The 18,006-nt window shown below is 36.3% G+C and overlaps 2 protein-coding genes across 3 annotated transcripts; one reads left to right on the forward strand and one right to left on the reverse strand.

Moving 5' to 3' along the window:
• The first annotated feature begins 6,529 nt into the window (after positions 1 to 6,529).
• LOC132600593 (biogenesis of lysosome-related organelles complex 1 subunit 1-like) lies at positions 6,530 to 11,647 on the forward strand. The gene is made up of 3 exons (XM_060313862.1): positions 6,530 to 6,696; positions 8,353 to 8,558; positions 11,303 to 11,647. Exons 1-3 carry the CDS (start codon positions 6,591 to 6,593, stop codon positions 11,390 to 11,392), a joined length of 402 nt encoding a protein of 133 aa, XP_060169845.1. The 5' UTR covers positions 6,530 to 6,590; the 3' UTR covers positions 11,393 to 11,647.
• Positions 11,648 to 12,328: 681 nt separating this feature from the next.
• LOC132600592 (probable calcium-binding protein CML48) lies at positions 12,329 to 17,428 on the reverse strand. Of its 2 annotated transcripts, XM_060313860.1 has the most exons (5): positions 16,769 to 17,414; positions 16,218 to 16,264; positions 15,393 to 15,568; positions 15,291 to 15,309; positions 12,329 to 12,634 (listed from the first exon to the last, which is right to left on the reverse strand). In XM_060313860.1, exons 1-5 carry the CDS (start codon positions 17,184 to 17,186, stop codon positions 12,527 to 12,529), a joined length of 768 nt encoding a protein of 255 aa, XP_060169843.1. In that variant the 5' UTR covers positions 17,187 to 17,414; the 3' UTR covers positions 12,329 to 12,526. The 2 variants fall into 2 exon arrangements, with proteins under 2 accessions (XP_060169843.1, XP_060169844.1); XM_060313861.1 differs by lacking the exon at positions 15,291 to 15,309 and having other exon boundaries at positions 16,769 to 17,428.
• Positions 17,429 to 18,006: the final 578 nt, after the last annotated feature.

Raw genomic sequence — 18,006 nt, forward strand, 5'->3', positions numbered from 1 at the left:
CTGAAGGGTTAATTTCACGGTCACTTATACGGACCGTATAAAATTATACGGCCAGTTTTACTGGTGATCACTGGAGCAATTTTACGGTCAATTATACGGACCGTATAAATTTATACGGACCGTATAATTGTCCGTAGAATTTCGTCGGGACAGATTTTAAGTTTTAAATAAGTGACCCAATCACATTTATTTCATTCCATTTTTCTCCTACACAACTCAAGAATTCTCCAGAAGCTTCCACACATCCCATATACAAGAAACCAAAGGAAATTGATGATCAACTTCATCAAACCAACAAAAATCAAGAGTGTGAAGCACATTGAAGTTCATCTAAGCCAAGAAATTTCAAGAGAAGTGAACTAGGGTTTGGTGCAAGAAGAGTAATACCACTCAAGGCTTGTTCCTGTAATATCTAAGGTAAGTTTTATGATATTTACATGTTATTTAAGGTACGGAAAATTTGAAACACTTGGATTGTAGAAAGATATAGGAAATGGGTCATGAAAGTGTGAATAGTGACATTTTTGAGTAAGGGTTTGGATTGAGTCATGATCATTGATGAACTGTGATTGTAAAAACGTTACAAATGACATTTAGAACATGGAATAAGTATTATATGTGAGAAAATGCAATAATAAACCATGTCCATAATTGTCACGACCCGTCTAGGGGCCGTGACGAGTACCCGATACTTGTACCGAGCACCCCTTGTCTATCGTTTTACCTTTACCTCTTAGCAAGCCATGTAAACAGAGCCATTTTTTTTTTTGAACATTAACATTAGCGGCGTCATTCTGAACATAGACTAATAAACTTCGTTATCACTTATACATCAACATTAACATGCCAAAACACCATATATCTAACTGTACTTAACTGACTGTACATAACTGTCTACGAGCCTCTAGACGTAGTACACTTATACATAGAAAGGGCTGAGTACTGCCATGCCCGAATATATATACACAAAATAGTACCAAAGAAGTGAGGCTCCGGAATAACTAGAGCACTGTCAACACTGTTGGTAGAGCTTCTAAGGATCAAATCCGCTTGTCTGCTGACCTGCGCGGCATGAAACGCAGCGTCCACAAGAAGGGACGTCAGTACGAATAGTGTACCGAGTATGTAAGGCATGAATAGTAATATACAAAAAATATGAATCATGTATAATGACATAAGAGAGTTACAACACATGTCCTGGGATAGAAACATAATCTGTATATATATATATATACCCTTGGCAGGTGCTATGCGTACTTAGCTTTCCTTTAAGAATCTTTCCTTGTTCATATACATATACATATAAAATAGGACATCTCATATTGCTGAGGCGTCGGCAGCCGATCCATTTAACCATAAATATACACATCCCGCGTCCGGGACGATATCATATCATGCAATGCCAACTGATCAGGTGGATATGCGTTCATAACGCTCTGCCCTTACCTCCATTTCCCCCGTATACATATGCATATATCATGTACATATATCAACGTCTATAGCGCTCTAGCTCTTTTATCATATACATATACGTGTGTCATGTAGGTACATCAGCGTCTATAGCGCTCTAGCTCTTTCGTCATGTGCATATTTTAAAAAATATATACGCATATCCTACATACATTTACATGTCTTATATGCATTTACGTATCCTATAAACATATATCTCATGTGCACGCAGGAGAGCCCAAAGAAGCATCATGTAGTCATCGGAGTGACGTAAAGTCGGTAACCTCCGATTACATTATAGAATACTCGTGATCGCTTTGTCTCACCTTGAAGGAACGAGTATTTTAAGGTGAGACTATCAACGGGGAATAATATTAAAGTAAACGTAGAATGAAATCGGGGCATCATAGATGACAGTTCATAGACTTTGAAATCTTTTAGAAAATAAAGTCATAGCTAGGAAATATAAATAATATTCAAAAATTAGTTTATCATTTTCATGTTTACATAAGATACTTAGCTTAGTCATCTTAGTCATAGAGTCGTTCCGGTAGTACGTATCATAGGCATATTCTCTTATCTAACATCATTGTTATCATTATCGTCATAGAAGTGCCCTCGTTAGAGGAGTCACAGTACTTATCATTTGGTAACGAAATCGGGATAAAAGTTCCCTTTGGATTCACTTTAAGTAAGTCAAGCAAGACTGTAAGGAAACATCCGAGAGTAGCGGGCCCACCTCGGGCCGGATGGGGTGACGTATATGATTTACATATATTAAGTGTCATGTCATTACTTGTGAGGGTCCTAGGGTAATCGGGTCCCACTTATGCAAGTTCTAAGGGTTTAAGAGGTCTTTCCATCATTTGCACACTTTCTAGTTCAATTCTATTGAACGAAAAGTGGAAAACTTTAGGTGCGGATTCCGGGGGCTAGGGTTGTCCCCGAGGCTCGTACTCGACTTATTACATCTAAGACATGCCATAGAAAGAAGAGTGAAGCCTTACATACCTCTTTCCGCTCCTTTTGCTATTCCAAATTCACGTCGCAATCTCGTCAAAATCTGCAAATTGGTCATGTTTACCAAAACTCTTATTAGGGTACTTAGAGTTGAATTCTTAAGGAAACATTTGGCTACCGAAATTTCGGCAGCACTTCCCCTATAAATACTCCATCCCACCAAGTTCAACTTGACTAATTTCAATCAACAACAATCCCGGGAATTCAAACCCGGCCAAAATATCAACCACAATTCCAACAACAACAATACTAACAACTTCCATATTCAATCAACTTACTACTTCTTCCAAAAACTTTCTAACTTTAATGAAAATAATAACAACCTCATAATCTATATTCCAACAACATCATACTAAATAAAATTAACTCATTCTCTTCCATTTTTTCACCATAACCACACGGCCAACACCAACATACACACTACAACTTCTCAAAATTCATTCAACTTCCATTTTCCACATATCATTCACAACAATAACAACCAAACACTAATTAAAATAATTGAAGCATGACTCCTACACATATATACATACACACGGCCATGTACTATATTTCTCTCCTTCATGAATTTCATCCATTTTAGCATACTACAACACATATAAACCATATATAACACACAAAACAAGATCAAAACTCACCTTTCTTCTTCAACTTCTCACTTGACTACAACTTGACAACTTGTATGATTTTGAATTTTTCTTGCTCCAACAACAACTCCACCTTGTTAATCACCCTTTACTTGGTAGAAAATGATTTTTGAAGAATTTTTGTCAATTTTTCCTTGGAAATTTACCTTTGGCCGAAATGGCCTTCAACTTTTCTCCTTCTCTTTCTTGTTCTTCAACTTCTTGAATGTTCTAGAGGTTGTGTGATAAAGATGACTTAGTCATCTTATTTATTGACCAAATTTTATGTAATATGGGCTTGGGCCATAACCATGGCCGGTTGGGCCTCACAAATTTGGGCCTTATTATTTTTTTGATTTTTTTTGGGCCAACTCGGTTTGGTCCCGAGTTGGGCCTAGCCCACTGACCTTTCGACCTTAAAACGTTCATATCGCCTTGTACCGACGTCACCTGGGCACCCACGACCTATGGTTAGAAAGCTAATTCAATTATCTACAACTTATATATCTTGATACTTTTCCAAATTCCAAACTTATAATACCGTTTTTGCCCCTTGAAGTCAGATCACCCGAAAACGTTTTCTTAAAAATATTCGTTTGGAGGACTTCCACTTTGATTTGGCTCAAGGGTCCTTCTTGAGTTGTGTTTAACTTCTCATATGTGATTCATATGAATTTTCAGATGTCCCAAAAAAATCTCGATGTGTGGGTCCCACCTCAGCAATTAATCTGACGTTAAAAAATACGGGATATAACAATAATTATGGAGAAATTGAAGAGGAATTGTGAAATGCGGATATTGTAAATGAATGATGATTGTTGTCTATCATATTGTGAAGGTTGTTATGAACGTTTGAGAGTTGATATAGAATATGGGAAAAGTTGTATAAACGAAGGAAATGCTGCCCAATTTTCCTTAGTTTTAGTAAACACGTTTGAGTAATCAATTAGCTAATGTTCATGCGACTTCTCTTGAAGGTAGAAACGTGGGCATTGAAGGAGAACAAACAAGTGATAGATTAGTTAAACGGAAAAGGTTTGTGAGGCTAGTCCTTTCTTTCTAAGGCATGGATCTTATGGCATGAATTTCCTCCTCCTTCATGAAATTCCTATCTTCAAGAAAACTAAGAGTCCTTGTTCATAAATAGCTATATAAGCTAAGAGATACATTATGAGTACGATAATGATGATGATAAGCTTAAGTCTAAAGATTCTAGAATCCGTGATATGATGTTCCTATAAGGCTAATGATGTTATCTATAACCCATTGATGTCGTTATTGTATACACTCACCTTATATGCTAATCCCTTCAAGGTGAGGCAGAATGTCAATGAATGCTCCATAATGAAATCAGGGGATCACGACCTTACGTCACCCCGATAAAGTATAGTTGTCTTTGAGTCTTTATGCATGTATTATGATGAGCATACCATGATGAGCATATTATGATGAGCATACTGTGATGAGCATATTATGATGAACATACTATGATGAGCATATTATGATGATGATATAACACCGCGCCTATATGGCAGGGCAGTCACCGCTAAGGTGGGCAGCGTACACACCATGGCCAAATGGCATGGGCAGACACCACTAGTGGGCGGCATGATATGGTACCCCGGACGCGGGAGGCTTGGACGCAAGCTAATGTTATTGATTATCACACCGTTCTTATATGGTCGGGCAACATATATATATATTTACGTATACATGAGATGATGAGGATTATGAAAGTAAGCCAGCATGCATTATTTCTTCTATAATTCATAGTCAGTTACAGATTGCTCCTCATTTCATTGATGTTTCATTATTGCTTATGCCTTACATACTCAGTACAATGTTCGTACTGACGTCCGTTTTCTTTGGACGCTGTGTTCATGCCCACAGGTAGACAGGGAGGTGATCCAGACTCGTAGGGGTCATTAGCTGATTTGAGAGCACTCCATTTTCCGGAGATGCCAATGATTATTCTTTTTGGTATACATGTGTGTGTATATATATATATATATATATATATATATATATATATATTTTGGGCACGACAGGGTCCTGTCCCATCCCTATGTTTAGCACTCCAGTAGAGGTTCGTAGATACGCAGTGTGGGTCATATGGTCTCACAAGGTTACGACGGTATATATATGTATATTATCATTTTGATAGCCGAGAGGCTTATGTATATAAAAGTATTTATGTTCTCAAATGACAAATGATTTTCTTATGATTTGAGTATGAATTTGACAAAAGAAAGCCTATTGAGTATAGTGAGTAGCAGAACGAGTGGTGCTCGGTGGTTAGCCCCGGGTACCCGTCACGGCCCCTAGCCGGGTCGTGACAGATTTCCTCTCTCTTTTCATAATTTTTGTCAAATCTAACAAACAAAGTTCGATGAGTATTTTGCCGGAGACTAAAAGCTTAAACTTTTGGCGAACTTGAAGGACCAGAATTATAGGTGAGGGACTATTTTTAACCTACCCTCACAGTGAAGGGACCATTTTAGCTAACTTGCGGCAAACTTAAAGGATCAAAACTGTTAATTTCATAATTAAGGAACTATTCTGAATCTACCCTATAGTTAAGGGACATTTATATTGTTTTCCCTTTAAAACATCTTCATTTGAGCTGCCATTGCAATGTACTTAGGAAATGGATCGATCAAAACAAGGAGATGTAATTGGCTTACAGGGTTCACTCATTGAAATCATCAAGTCCTACCATTCTTCCTCTCTGAAGCTCCGTGAATCCACTGGTCAGTCACAAATACACAAACGTAACTATTTAAAAAAAAAAAACAATATTTATTTACTTGTTACTTAAATTTTATTGTTCTATGTTAAATCTATTCTTATGTAACGACACAAAGTCTCTTTTCATGTGATCGCGTCGTTACTTATTATTTCTTGATATGATGCTTCAAATTCTTTTCTTTTCTTTTGAGCCGAGAGTCTATCGGAAGCAACCTCTCCACCCCACAAAGATAGGAATAAGATATACGGACATACTATATCCTACCCTCCTTAGACCTCACTTGTGGGACTACACTGAGTATTTTGTTATTGTTATTATCCAATAATCTTATTTTATCATTTACCCTTTTTTAATTTTTTATAATAGCTCTACTTTTCTTATAGCTATAGGTTTATTATTCAATTAGTTGATGTGTAACATTATGTATCGACAAAAAATGATACAATCTATTCAAACGTTATATAATCATCAAAACAATACAATACGATAAAATACAAAACAATACAATATAATGCGATACATTATGAAACAATATGTAATATGACCATCCAAACAGAAAAGAACTACACCCTTTGTCCAATTTATGTAATACACTTTCCTTTTTAGTCTGTTCCAAAAAAATATACATTTATATATTTAGAAATAATTTAACTTAAACTTTCTATTTTAACCTTAAATAATGATAATTTAAGCACAAAAATAATACAAGTTAGTTTAAAACCTCCATTTTGCAGTGTAGTTAGGAAATGGATCGATCAAAACAAGGAGATGTTGCTAATGGCTTAGAAGCTTCACTTATTCAAATCATCAACTCTCACCATTCTTCTTCTCTCAAGTTACGTGAATCCACCGGTCAGTAACAAATACATAAATCCATTTGCAATTTTTTATTTTTATTTTTTTTGGCATTTGGTTGTGGGTATTGAGGGAATTAAACAGTTCGAACTTGAAATTGGGTTAATGGGTTTCTCGCATTTTACAAAATTGAGTTGTGGGTTTCTCGAATTTTACGAAATTGGGTTAGTGGATTTTACGAAATTGGGTGTGAGCCGTTGGATAAGGGGAGTATGAAGAGCGGTAGAGGCAGACTGAAGAAGTATTGAAGAGATGTAATTAGACAGAACATGACGCAACTTAACTGAGGATATGACCTTAGAGAGTAGGGTACGGAGGATTAGGGTAGAAGTTTTGTGGGTAGTTGAGCGCTGTATAGCTTTTCGACAGGATTAGGCTTGGTGGTAGCCTGAAGTACCGTGTATATCATAATAGTATTAGTCTTTTCCATGTAGTTTCTTGCTTTTAACATCTGGTAACATATGTTGTTTACTGTGTTTGGTTATCGGCTATTGCACTATTTTGCTGTTGTTACTATTCCTTTTCTGTTTGTTGTATGCTCTGTACTGCTTTCCTTATTCGTTGTCATGTTTTCTTTACTGCCGGATTTCCTCTTTCATTACTACTTTGCTTTGTTGCACTCGAGCCGAGGGTCTTACAGAAACAGCCTTTCTACCTCCACGTGGTAGGGGTAAGGTCTGCACAGTGTTTTAAAAGGCATTTTCAGGGCGAGCCCCAGGGCTAGCTAGCCCCGGGAGAGGCGCACCAAAAACGCACCGAGGCGTACAAGCGAGGCATAAGCCCCAAGAACTTTTCCAAATTTGAGCTAAAATTGCTTGAAAAATCTGTTTTTAAAAGTTAAATATCCAAAAGTTCGCTCATAGTAAATTCTCAAACTAAAAATCTCAAAAAGTCAAAAAAAAAATTCTAATTGTTTATTCTAATTTCATAATCTTTTCTCTATGTTGTTTATGGAGTGACAGATACGCTTTAGAACTTTGTATGCACAGTGTCCTATGCTTCCATGCTTGCATTTTCTTTCTTATGTTTTATTTTCTACAAGATTTTTTTTAGCATTGTTCTATTTAGCTTTTTCAAGATAGTTTTTAGTTTTAGAATTTCTTTTGTATCGCTCTAGTTTAGATATTGATTTGAAGACTCTATTCTGGCTATTTGTATTATAGTGTGTATTAATTTGTTATCTAGTTTTAGGTTTTAAAACAATGACTTTATATTATCGCATTTTTATCTTTGAATTATGAGGATAGAGTATCATTTTTACAACTCTAATTATGTTTCATCATAGTCATGTTATTGGTGTAATGCATCTTTATGTCATTCGCTTTTTTTTAATGGTTCGTGCACATGTTAATGTTAAAATTAGATGTACATTTTTCTACTAATTTTATTATTTTCTTTAAAAAAAATTATAATTTTAATGTATCTTTTTTTTATTTTTTTATTTTTATTAGTTATTTAAATACTAAAAATTAAATACCCATGGTTACGCGCCGTGCCTCGGGGCTTACTCTACCCTCTCCAGACCTCACCCGTGGGGTTACACTGGGTAGTTTACAAAATTGTGTTGTAGGTTTCTCCAATTTTGCGAATTGGGTTTCTGGGTTTCTCGAATTTTATAAAATTGGGTTGTGGGTTTCTTGAATTTTGGTTCAGAGAAGGCGAAGAAGGATGCGATTCGAACTGCAAGACGCGTTTCGGAGCTGTTGGTGGACTCGGTGAATAGAGAAGTACAAGAATCTTTTGTAATGCAAAAGAGAATTGAAATGGAAATTCGTGCTTTGGCAGCAAGCATTTTGCAATTTGGAAAGCAAACTGATCAATGGCTTGCTGCTTCACACTCTATTAATACTGCAATTAAGGTCAGTACATATTGCTATTTGTGTTTATGTTTTTCAAGGTTGAATATTTCTGATGAATATGTAGCTTCTAGGCCCTAACACCCAGCCAAAATAGATATCACCTTGTTGAAATTCCGCGAAGTAGAAAAGGATAGGTGATTTCTTTCTGCTTGTGTAAGTCTTGGTGGACATATTTAGTAGGTAGTTGGCCTGGTGGGAGGTAGCAGATATCTGGTATATTGCTCGAGATGCGCACAAGTTGACTCAAATATCACCGTTAATAACAAAAATTTCAGCTTGTTTTTGAAGAACTAGGAAGTTCAATTATATAAAGCACGATCCCCATTGCAAAATGTTGGATCGAGTAAAATGCTTTTAACCTTTGACCGATCGTGGAACCATCAATAAAGGTGACATAATGACGTGAGCCTCCAAGAGAATTTACAGGAGCTGGTCCTTACACATCAGTATGCACTAGTTCCAAGTTTTTCTTCTTTGGTGTCCTTCCGACCTTTGAGAAACTCACTTTCTCCGATTCCCATAAATACAATTTCTCATAAACCTAACTGGTCAATTCTGAGGTTTAGTAATGGCACGACATCCAAAGATTGAGCGGAACCTGTCCCTGACCAGCTCATAAGTAGCATCCCGCTGCTGGTCAACACTGCAGGGCATCAAAAGCAAGCCTTTGCCCAGTCTTTAACTCCGACTCCTAAATGCAAAATTGGTCGGAAATGCCCATTTTGAGCTCGCTCAGGCGGATGTTCCTGCTGATCTTGACTTCACAAATGTCAGCTTCAGTCTTCCATACAGAGTCTGGCACTTTGTTGTCGAGACTCCGATGCCACAATGCTGAGTCTCGATCATGGTTAATCACTGCTATAGTATCCCTCTGTAGTGCAGTTGCATACAATATTCCGTTTTCAGAGCCTCGTGCCACAACCAAATTTCCTTTAGTTATCTTCCATGATCCGTTAATGAATACTATTGTGTATCACTCACTATCAATTTTACCCATGGATATTAGATTTTTCTCGAGGCCAGGAACATGTCTGATATTTTGCAATTTCCGTAGCATCCCTTATGCAGTCTTTATATAATGCTCCTGCTCCCAACGATATCTAAAGGTTCATCATCTTCTAGATAAACCTTCCCGAATTTCCCAGCAACATAGTTATGCAATAATCTTTTGCATGGGTAGAGTGAAAAGATGCACCTAAGTCCAAAATCTGAGATTCTATTGGACTGTCTACGCAACAAATTAGCGCATCACCAACTTGTTCAGCAGTTACATTTGCTACTTATCATCCTTGTATTGATCTTTGTCCTTCTTGTTTGGTTCTACGCTGACTAATGTAGTGACCATTTTATGCCAATTCCAACAAATAATGTCTTTGCGATTCTTAGATATGGATGGTCCTCATCTTCTTTAGTTTGATCTACCATGACCAGTGGCGGAGCCACACTATGCCGAGGGTGTTCATCCGAACCCCCTCGGCGGAAAAAAATACTATTTTTACAAGGTTAAAATTATTTTTTAGGTATATATAGTAGATGTTGAACCCCCTTAGGCTTCTTCGGATGTTTACTTTTTTATATTTTGAACACCCTCCGCGGAAATCCTGGCTCCGCCACTGACCATGACCATGACTTTTTCCTTTTTGGCTGCTTCTCCCCTTGCTTTCGGCGTTCAAATACTATTCACAATAGTGAAAGTGTTCTTGTTCACTGATAGTGAAAGTACTATTTACTAATAGTGAGTGTTGTTCACCTTATACAGTTGAGATATTATTCGTACATACAATACTATCACATGCACTATTCACATAAAAGAAAGAGAAAAAAGACAAATAAAGAACGTAAATGTCATACTGCAAAGTTCGAAAGAAAGAAAACTAGCACATAATCGCAGTGCCGCACATAATTTTCTTTCTGTGTATTCATTTCTTAAAGGAAATTTTCAGCTGATCTCTCTGCCTATAAATAGGCATCCCCCTGTTCTATTGAACTTTATCCTATCAATAACTTCTTTTTAATAATAAAGTTGTTCTTTGTGTGGCGTGGAGTAGGCAAAAATGGTCTAACCATGTAATTAGAAGGAAGAAAGTTTGATGGGATAGTTTACAATTTAGGAAGGGATGCCTATTTATAGGCAAAGAGACTGACTAAAAATTTCCCCTAAAATATGAAATGCAGAAATTTTTTCATGCGGCACCAAATTGTACCAATTTTTTCCCTTTCAGATTTTGTTGTCTGACATTTATTTTCTTTATTTGTCGTTTTTTTCTTTTTTTTTTCTTTCAGACTTTGCTGCTTCTTTTCTCTCTCTCTTCGACTTTTCATTTTTCTACACGTGACATGGGTTTGTTCCCATCACAAGGTGGAAGTTCAGCTAACTAACCAACAGAGCTATTACGATTCTCTCGGGAATTAGATTTTCCTTTGATTGACTTTTGGTGAGCTATAGCTTACCCCAACCGAATTGGAGCCTTGCTGCAACAATAAAGTTGTCCCCTTGTGATCTGATATAGATCATGGATTCGAGCCGTGGAATTAACCATTAACGTTTGCTTCAGGATAGGCTTCCTACATCAGACCTCTTGAGGTGCGACCTTTACCCGAGTCTTGTGTAAATGTGGGATGCTTCGCGTATCGAAATATATATCTTCTATAGCCCACCAACTAGATGGGGCTGCCTTGTTAAAGTGAGATGCCTCTGTGTAGCGTTGATATATGTAGCTTCAATATTTTTGTTTTTGTCACAGGAAATTGGTGACTTTGAGAATTGGATGAAGACTATGGAGTTTGATTGTAAAAGTATTAATGCTGCTATCTGCAATATTCACCAAGAATGACATTTGAACCTGAATTATCAAAGGCCTTTGATTTGTACGTGGTTTATAGCAAGTTATTTGAAGCCTTTGGCTCGGTGTTACAGAATATTCTTTTTGCATAATCGCTTTTATTTCTGTACAATGACTTGTATTTTGTGTAATTTAACCAGTTCCTAGAGAATTAGGAATAGCTAATATAACTTGTTATGTCAGACATGCACAATATTGGGTGCTAGATGAGAATTTAATGAAATAATGAATGCTACATTAATACAATGAGTTGTTCTTTAAGTTGTGCTTTTAATATTTCGAAGACCTTGTAAATTTTTGAATTGGTCGGTTCTTTTGAAAAGATTACCTAATTGTTCACGTAAGGCTTGCATATATTATGTAGGAGGTCACTGATAATTTGTGTCTTCACTCTTTGATATGCTAGCATATCTGTTTTCTTTTGGCTTTACTCAAGTCGAATCTAATGCATCGTTAGCCCCAATGGAAGGAGCTGTAAAAATTTACATTACCTTTAGTATGTTCATACTCAAGTTGCTCAAGTTCAATTGAATTTTAGGACTTTGTAGGAGCTTGCCTTGAAATACAGTGAGGGAGTCGAGAGCTATCAAATTATTTCAGGTTACTCACTATCCCAGATGTAATTTTTGCTTAAGTAGACCATTCATGTGTGATAGAACACAGAAAAAGAAAGTCATACGAGGATATGGCAGTTAAGTGGTCGTTATCGATGGGCTACTACACTCTTTCAAGTCATAATACACTCTTTCAAGAATGACTAACTTCAAAAATAATTGTTAAATAGAGAGATCGGAAAAATGGAAGGAGAAGGAGGTAGTAACAATCAGAAGTTCAAAACTAATACCAATACCATTAAGGTATGAGTCTTGCTGCCAGATGAGAATTTTTATTTGCAGTAATATACTGGGTAATTATACAAAACCATACTTGAACAACGCCTGCTTTGTTATTATCATAGAATAAGGAGATGATCAGAACTTCAAAATACACATGAACAAGTATTGTCATGAAAAGACTTGTACATGTACAATTTCAGGATCACAATATTGTACACAACCAACTCTAGAAATTCCCTCCAAAACTGCCAAACGAACAATAAATGAAATGAGAACTGGATTTAACATTCTAGTATGACACAATAAAAGGTAGGATCATGGACATGAACTCATCATAGCTCAGTTTTGCCGAGCCAGTATAACGCGCGTCTTTCTCCTTGAACTTTTCGGTCAAGCCCTGAGAATTGCAAAAGAGAAGGATTCAGAGACACTGGTATGAAGGAAAAAAAACTCAGTAGTCTCACTGGTTACAAATACAAATGGAATCGCATCAAGATGTGGGCAAATATGACACTGAAGTTAACTTCAATCACAATGCATCTTTTTTAGAGGAAAATACATCAGAAAAGGCACATTATATCTGTAACCATCTGGATAATCTTTTATTTTTGGGGAAGTTACACAGTTGGCAGCTCCGCCAAAAGTATTTACAGTCTAACCAACATACATAATATATATCATATATCTGCCGGCTATTATTTTGGGTGAGCGGCTATTTACATTTATTTCTCTTTAGTTTTCTGATATGTAACCATAATTTATATTCAGAAACTCAGAGAAGTCCTCAATGAGGAATTCAATCGCCATGATCAACTGGCAGACATATTTTGATTGACTTGTATAATGTGCGTTTTAGCATTTATACCTTCATAAACCTATCAAATGGCAATGCTCGACGCAATACATAATTCACACCAATGTATTCAAGGGCAAAAGGCGAAATGGAGGAGTTTGCTCTTTCTCGGCAAGGCAATAGCATTTCGAAATTGATTTATTTAACCTTTTTGAAAAAGAAAATCTGAACAATTATGAAAATTCATAAACAAGTTGCTCAAATAATACACAATAGTTGATCCTATTTTATTTTTATTTTTTTGAGACTTGGTAACATGTATATTTTTATATCATATTAAACCTGCAACCATAACAGTGCAGCATACTTAGAGAAACCCCACAATAGTTGATCCTATTGTTCTAATAAACAAAATCAGTTTACTCCTAATACACAATCACATGCCATATCCTATTGTTCCTACTCCCTTGCCCCTGCCACCATTGTTATATCTTATTCTCAGCCTAGTAAATGACCCCCCCCCCCCCCCCCCCCTCTCCTAGAGCTTAGGGCCTTCCTCAAGGATCAAATGTAATGGAAGTATGCCTCCTATGGTACAATCACCTTAAAATACATATAAAGCATCACATTCTTTGGCCTACTAACCACCAATTTCTTTCTTCGCATAGCCTATAGTAACCAAATCCTTCCTCTTAGTAACTATCTGCATATTACTCAGTATCCAGCAAACTATAATGCTTTCTTTCTTGATAAACCAACATCAAAACTGCCACCAATCACTATTACCGAATTTAACCATACTAACCTACATGACTATCACTACAAGCCCAATACTTACCAATTTACTTTAATACACCATGACAATCACTATTCTCTTATGCTGGCCTGCCTCAAAGATCAAGCTTCACATCTGATAACGTAAGGCCTTGGAAAAGCCTATAATGAACTGTTAACAAGCAATCCTGAACTTACTTTATTCGGAAAAAAGCAAGTGGATCTAACTCATCCTGTCATCCACAGAATTGTTGACAAATTTGGTTTGCAAGGTAGCTGCAATGAAGGAGAACCATTTCTTGAATGTCTTCACAGCTTCTTCTTTTCTTTTCTCTCTTTTTCTTTTCTTTTTACTTCTTTTTTTCCTTTTACTACTTTCCAAAACACAAATTTACCATGATTCAGTTCTCCAAAAGTGGATTTTGAGAAGTTTTGGAAACAAGAAGACTAAAGTTGCGAAATGGAGAAGATAAGGTGATGGTGGGTCGAGGAACAAGGTGAAAATCTTGACAAGTATTTGAATTCATAAAATGAAGTTTTCAATTTATAGCGGATCTTAAGCAATAAGTAGCTTTAGATTCAAATGTGCTAGCACCCTAGCTAATGAGGGTAATGTCAAACCATCAGAATGTAAAGACGATGTGCCGGGATACCTAGCTGAACGGGTTGGGATCGAACCACGAAATATGTATGCATGGTGCACCAGGATATTTAGCTAACCTCTACAGCATCGTGCTTTCGGTATTCAAAGAGTATAAGAAAGAGAAGTACTTATGAGCTCAGTGACGTGTAGAAGATATAGATTTTCAGCTTTAGCTCATTGTATTAGCTTTCTAAGATCAATAATTTCAGTTCGGAATTAGACTTTATTTGATATTATAACTTGTTAAAATCGGAGTTTTAATATCAGTTGGGGTAGCCCACTAGGTGCTAGTTGTGACCTCTAATTTTGAGTTCTAACACTTTCTTTTAAACTCAATATTATTAAGAACTATAAGATTGTAATGGAAACTAGTTTAACACTTGTAACTGTTAGTCTCCAAGTGACCAGAGGGGAAGTGAGTCTAGTTTTTTGTCCTTCAATTTCAGAAAATAACATGGATCGGTCCAAAAAATTTAATCTATTTCCTCAAGTGCTGGGCACGCTTTTATAAGTGGGGGAGAGATGAGGAAAAAATACTCCCTCCGTCCCAATTTATGTGGCACCATTTGACTAGGCACAAAGTTAAAGAAAGAAAGGAAGACTTTTGAAATTTGTTGTCGAAAACATACCTATGACATTTGTGTGGCTATAAATCATTTCATTAAGAGTAAAAGGGTAAAGTTAAGTTGTTTCTAATTATAGAAAGTTGCATTCTTTTTGGGACAGACTAAAAAGGAAATTGCCACATAAATTGGGACGGAGGAGTACATTGAAGTCAGGCAGATACACAACAGAAATCCATTAAGGAAGGAAATGTTTATAGAAAGAGATCAGTTGTTTTACCTTCACAACCATTCCACATCTGCATCATAAAAGCATAAAGTTCAGAACATCACTTGAGAACCGACCTATTCAATGAAAAGGTTATTGCAGTATGAGACTTACTCGACAAAACTATCAAAACATAGCGCAGTTCTCCGACCACTTCCGTCAGTATATCTAGAAATCAAAACTTCAAGAACAGAAGGTGGCACCATGTATCCAAGACTGTAGAGAGCATCCCTTAGTTCTGTTGCATCAATCTTCCCACTCCGATCTCTGTCAAATCTCTCAAATATGGCCTGCAAACAAGAGGATCAATGTCAGAGGCATTAATTAAAATTTGCAAAGCGGTAAAGATGATTTTGGAAACAAATATGAATAGCAGTGATAGCGTGTGTGAGTAAACATATCAGCCACTATGTTAACATCAATGTTTCTTTTGGATCTTTGTTTATCAATCACCTTTTTTTTTTTTTTTTGGGGGGGGGGGGGGGGGGGGGGGTGTGGTTTGATAGAGACCAAGAAGGTGCCAACATGGACAGCAAAAAGGATTCCTAAACTCAGTTACACCATGCGTAAATGAACTGTAAAGCTTTAAATTTTACGCATGGTAAAGATGAATATCTGTTCTCAAACATCAATAATATCTTTTTCCCCAAAATGCACTTTTTGTACTGCATTAATTTCTCTGACTAATGTTCAATAGTCCGAAAACCTTAAAAATTACCCCAGGACAAGGCCATATATGGCTGCATATAACTTATTAATTAGTATCATTCTCTATCCCCTTCTCTTATCTGCTTCCACCTTTCCATCCTCTACAGCCTGCTCCTCCTCATGCCAACCTCCATTTTTTAATTTCTCAGATAAAGGTTTTTATGTTCTAATTTCTTGAATGTTATAATTTGAATTAAAAAAATATCAGAAAGGGAATGAACAATTGCTTACCCTCCATTGACCAAGACAACTCCATAGTGCAGCAAATTCCTTTGGTCCTGTTCAGTAATACATGTCAAAGTCAAGTAAATAAGATATAGCAAAAACAAAATTTTGAGCAACAAAATTAGGAAGCAGTGTTGTATACTGACATCCACAATATTTCAGAAGCAAACCAAAACACTAGCCTCGGTGGCAAAATTAGCCCATGAAATCATGACCCGCCCATTTCAACCCAAGTAACTTTTGAGCCCCCAAATTCAGCCCAACCCGCCATTTGACACCCTTATTACTAGCCAAATAATCTAGTCATTAATTCTTATCAGAACAAGAAAATCACCATTGTCAATTTGAACTACATTAATATAAAAGGAAAAGCTATATATGAAGTAACTAGCCTATATGGCAAAACCCAAAGAGCTAAATCCAAAAATTGAGTAAAATTGAACCAACTCAGCACATAAATTTCTGGTCAAATCTCTATAGCTAAACACATCTATATAAAGAACCCCCACTACCAAAAGCATATCAAAAAGGTGTAATTTTTTTTTTTTCCAACTCACCAATTCTTGGAAGATATTCAGAGGGATTCTTGAAGAGAAAGATGAGCAAACGAATAGTCCTAAGACTAAACGTTTGATAACCAGAAGAAAGAGCTTGTTGTAACTCTTTATCTTCAACAAATCCACTATGGTCTTTATCCACCATTTGAAAACTCTGAATAACTTGTGGGTCAGTTCCAGGTGGAAAAGAAGGAGGAGCATAATTTTGAGTTGTTTGGTAATACCCATAAGAAGAACTAGTTCCATAACCAGTTGTTTGTTGCTGAAACTGAGACTGAGGGTAATTTTGGTATGAATAATTTGTTGAAGATTGAGAAGGAGGGTGATATGGATGGGCTATTGGAGGTTCATTTGGGTTGTAAAGTGGTGGTGCTGAAGGTGAATATGGTGTTGCTCTGTTGTTGCCATAGTTGGACATTTTTGTTTGGTGCTCAATACTGGAATGGATATCTTTTTGTTTCTTCTGGTAACGTATAATATTGGAGGTTCAAGAATGAAAGAAAAGGGAATTCATGGTTGGTGGTTTGGATTTGAAGAGAAAATGACAAAATGGTTCATTATGTTTGAGTAGCTTTAAAGTAGTTCTGTATCTTTAATTATTTTAGATATTTTAAGTTACAAAGGGAGTGTGAACAGGAGTTGATGAGTTCTAGTCGTGAAAACAGTCTCTCGTATAAACGTAGAGTAAGGTTGTGTATAATAAACCCTTATGGTATGATCATTTCACGGAACACCCCCACCCTCTCGCGCATAGTGGGAGAAAACTTTTTCGGTTAAATTCGAGGAGAATGGTGAGCAAAAAAGATTTAACTAGAAACATTAGGAAAATCAATTAAATCTTATAAGCTGTAGTAGAAGAAACTGTACTAGACAGCAAAAATAGCAGAAATTAAAGTTTAAAAAGCCGCATCAAGCTCTAGAGAATAGATTAAAAATAGCAAAAATTGTAAAAGAAAATACACATCCAAATGTGAAACCCTATTAAAATCTTTTTTTCCTTACAATTTTCATCAAATTTCACAATGGAGTTTGTTAAATATTTGACGTTCTGACAACTACCAAAAATGATCACTTCTTATAAACTTTTAAGGATTAAAATTGTTCTTGAATAAATTTAAGGAATTAACTTGAACATACCAAGGAATTAACTTGAACATACCAAATCATAAGGGGGCATATTTTACTGCGGACAAAGTATTATTGCGTGTGCGTGTCCCGCTGTATTGACAACTTGACGT

The sequence above is a fragment of the Lycium barbarum genome, chromosome 6 (assembly GCF_019175385.1).
Source record: "Lycium barbarum isolate Lr01 chromosome 6, ASM1917538v2, whole genome shotgun sequence".
NCBI lineage: Eukaryota > Viridiplantae > Streptophyta > Magnoliopsida > Solanales > Solanaceae > Lycium > Lycium barbarum.

What these genes read in the sequence shown, in the direction of transcription:
- LOC132600593 (XM_060313862.1), top strand. Translation starts at nt 6,591, where the DNA reads ATGGATCGATCAAAACAAGGAGATGTTGCTAATGGCTTAGAAGCTTCA. An exon ending in CAAGTTACGTGAATCCACCG is followed by an intron (nt 6,697 to 8,352) that starts GTCAGTAACAAA and finishes ATTTTGGTTCAG; the next exon opens with AGAAGGCGAAGAAGGATGCG. An exon ending in CTATTAATACTGCAATTAAG is followed by an intron (nt 8,559 to 11,302) that starts GTCAGTACATAT and finishes TTTTTGTCACAG; the next exon opens with GAAATTGGTGACTTTGAGAA.
- LOC132600592 (XM_060313860.1), bottom strand. Translation starts at nt 17,186, where the DNA reads ATGTCCAACTATGGCAACAACAGAGCAACACCATATTCACCTTCAGCA. An exon ending in TGAATATCTTCCAAGAATTG is followed by an intron (nt 16,265 to 16,768) that starts GTGAGTTGGAAA and finishes ATTACTGAACAG; the next exon opens with GACCAAAGGAATTTGCTGCA. An exon ending in GTTGTCTTGGTCAATGGAGG is followed by an intron (nt 15,569 to 16,217) that starts GTAAGCAATTGT and finishes TCTTGTTTGCAG; the next exon opens with GCCATATTTGAGAGATTTGA.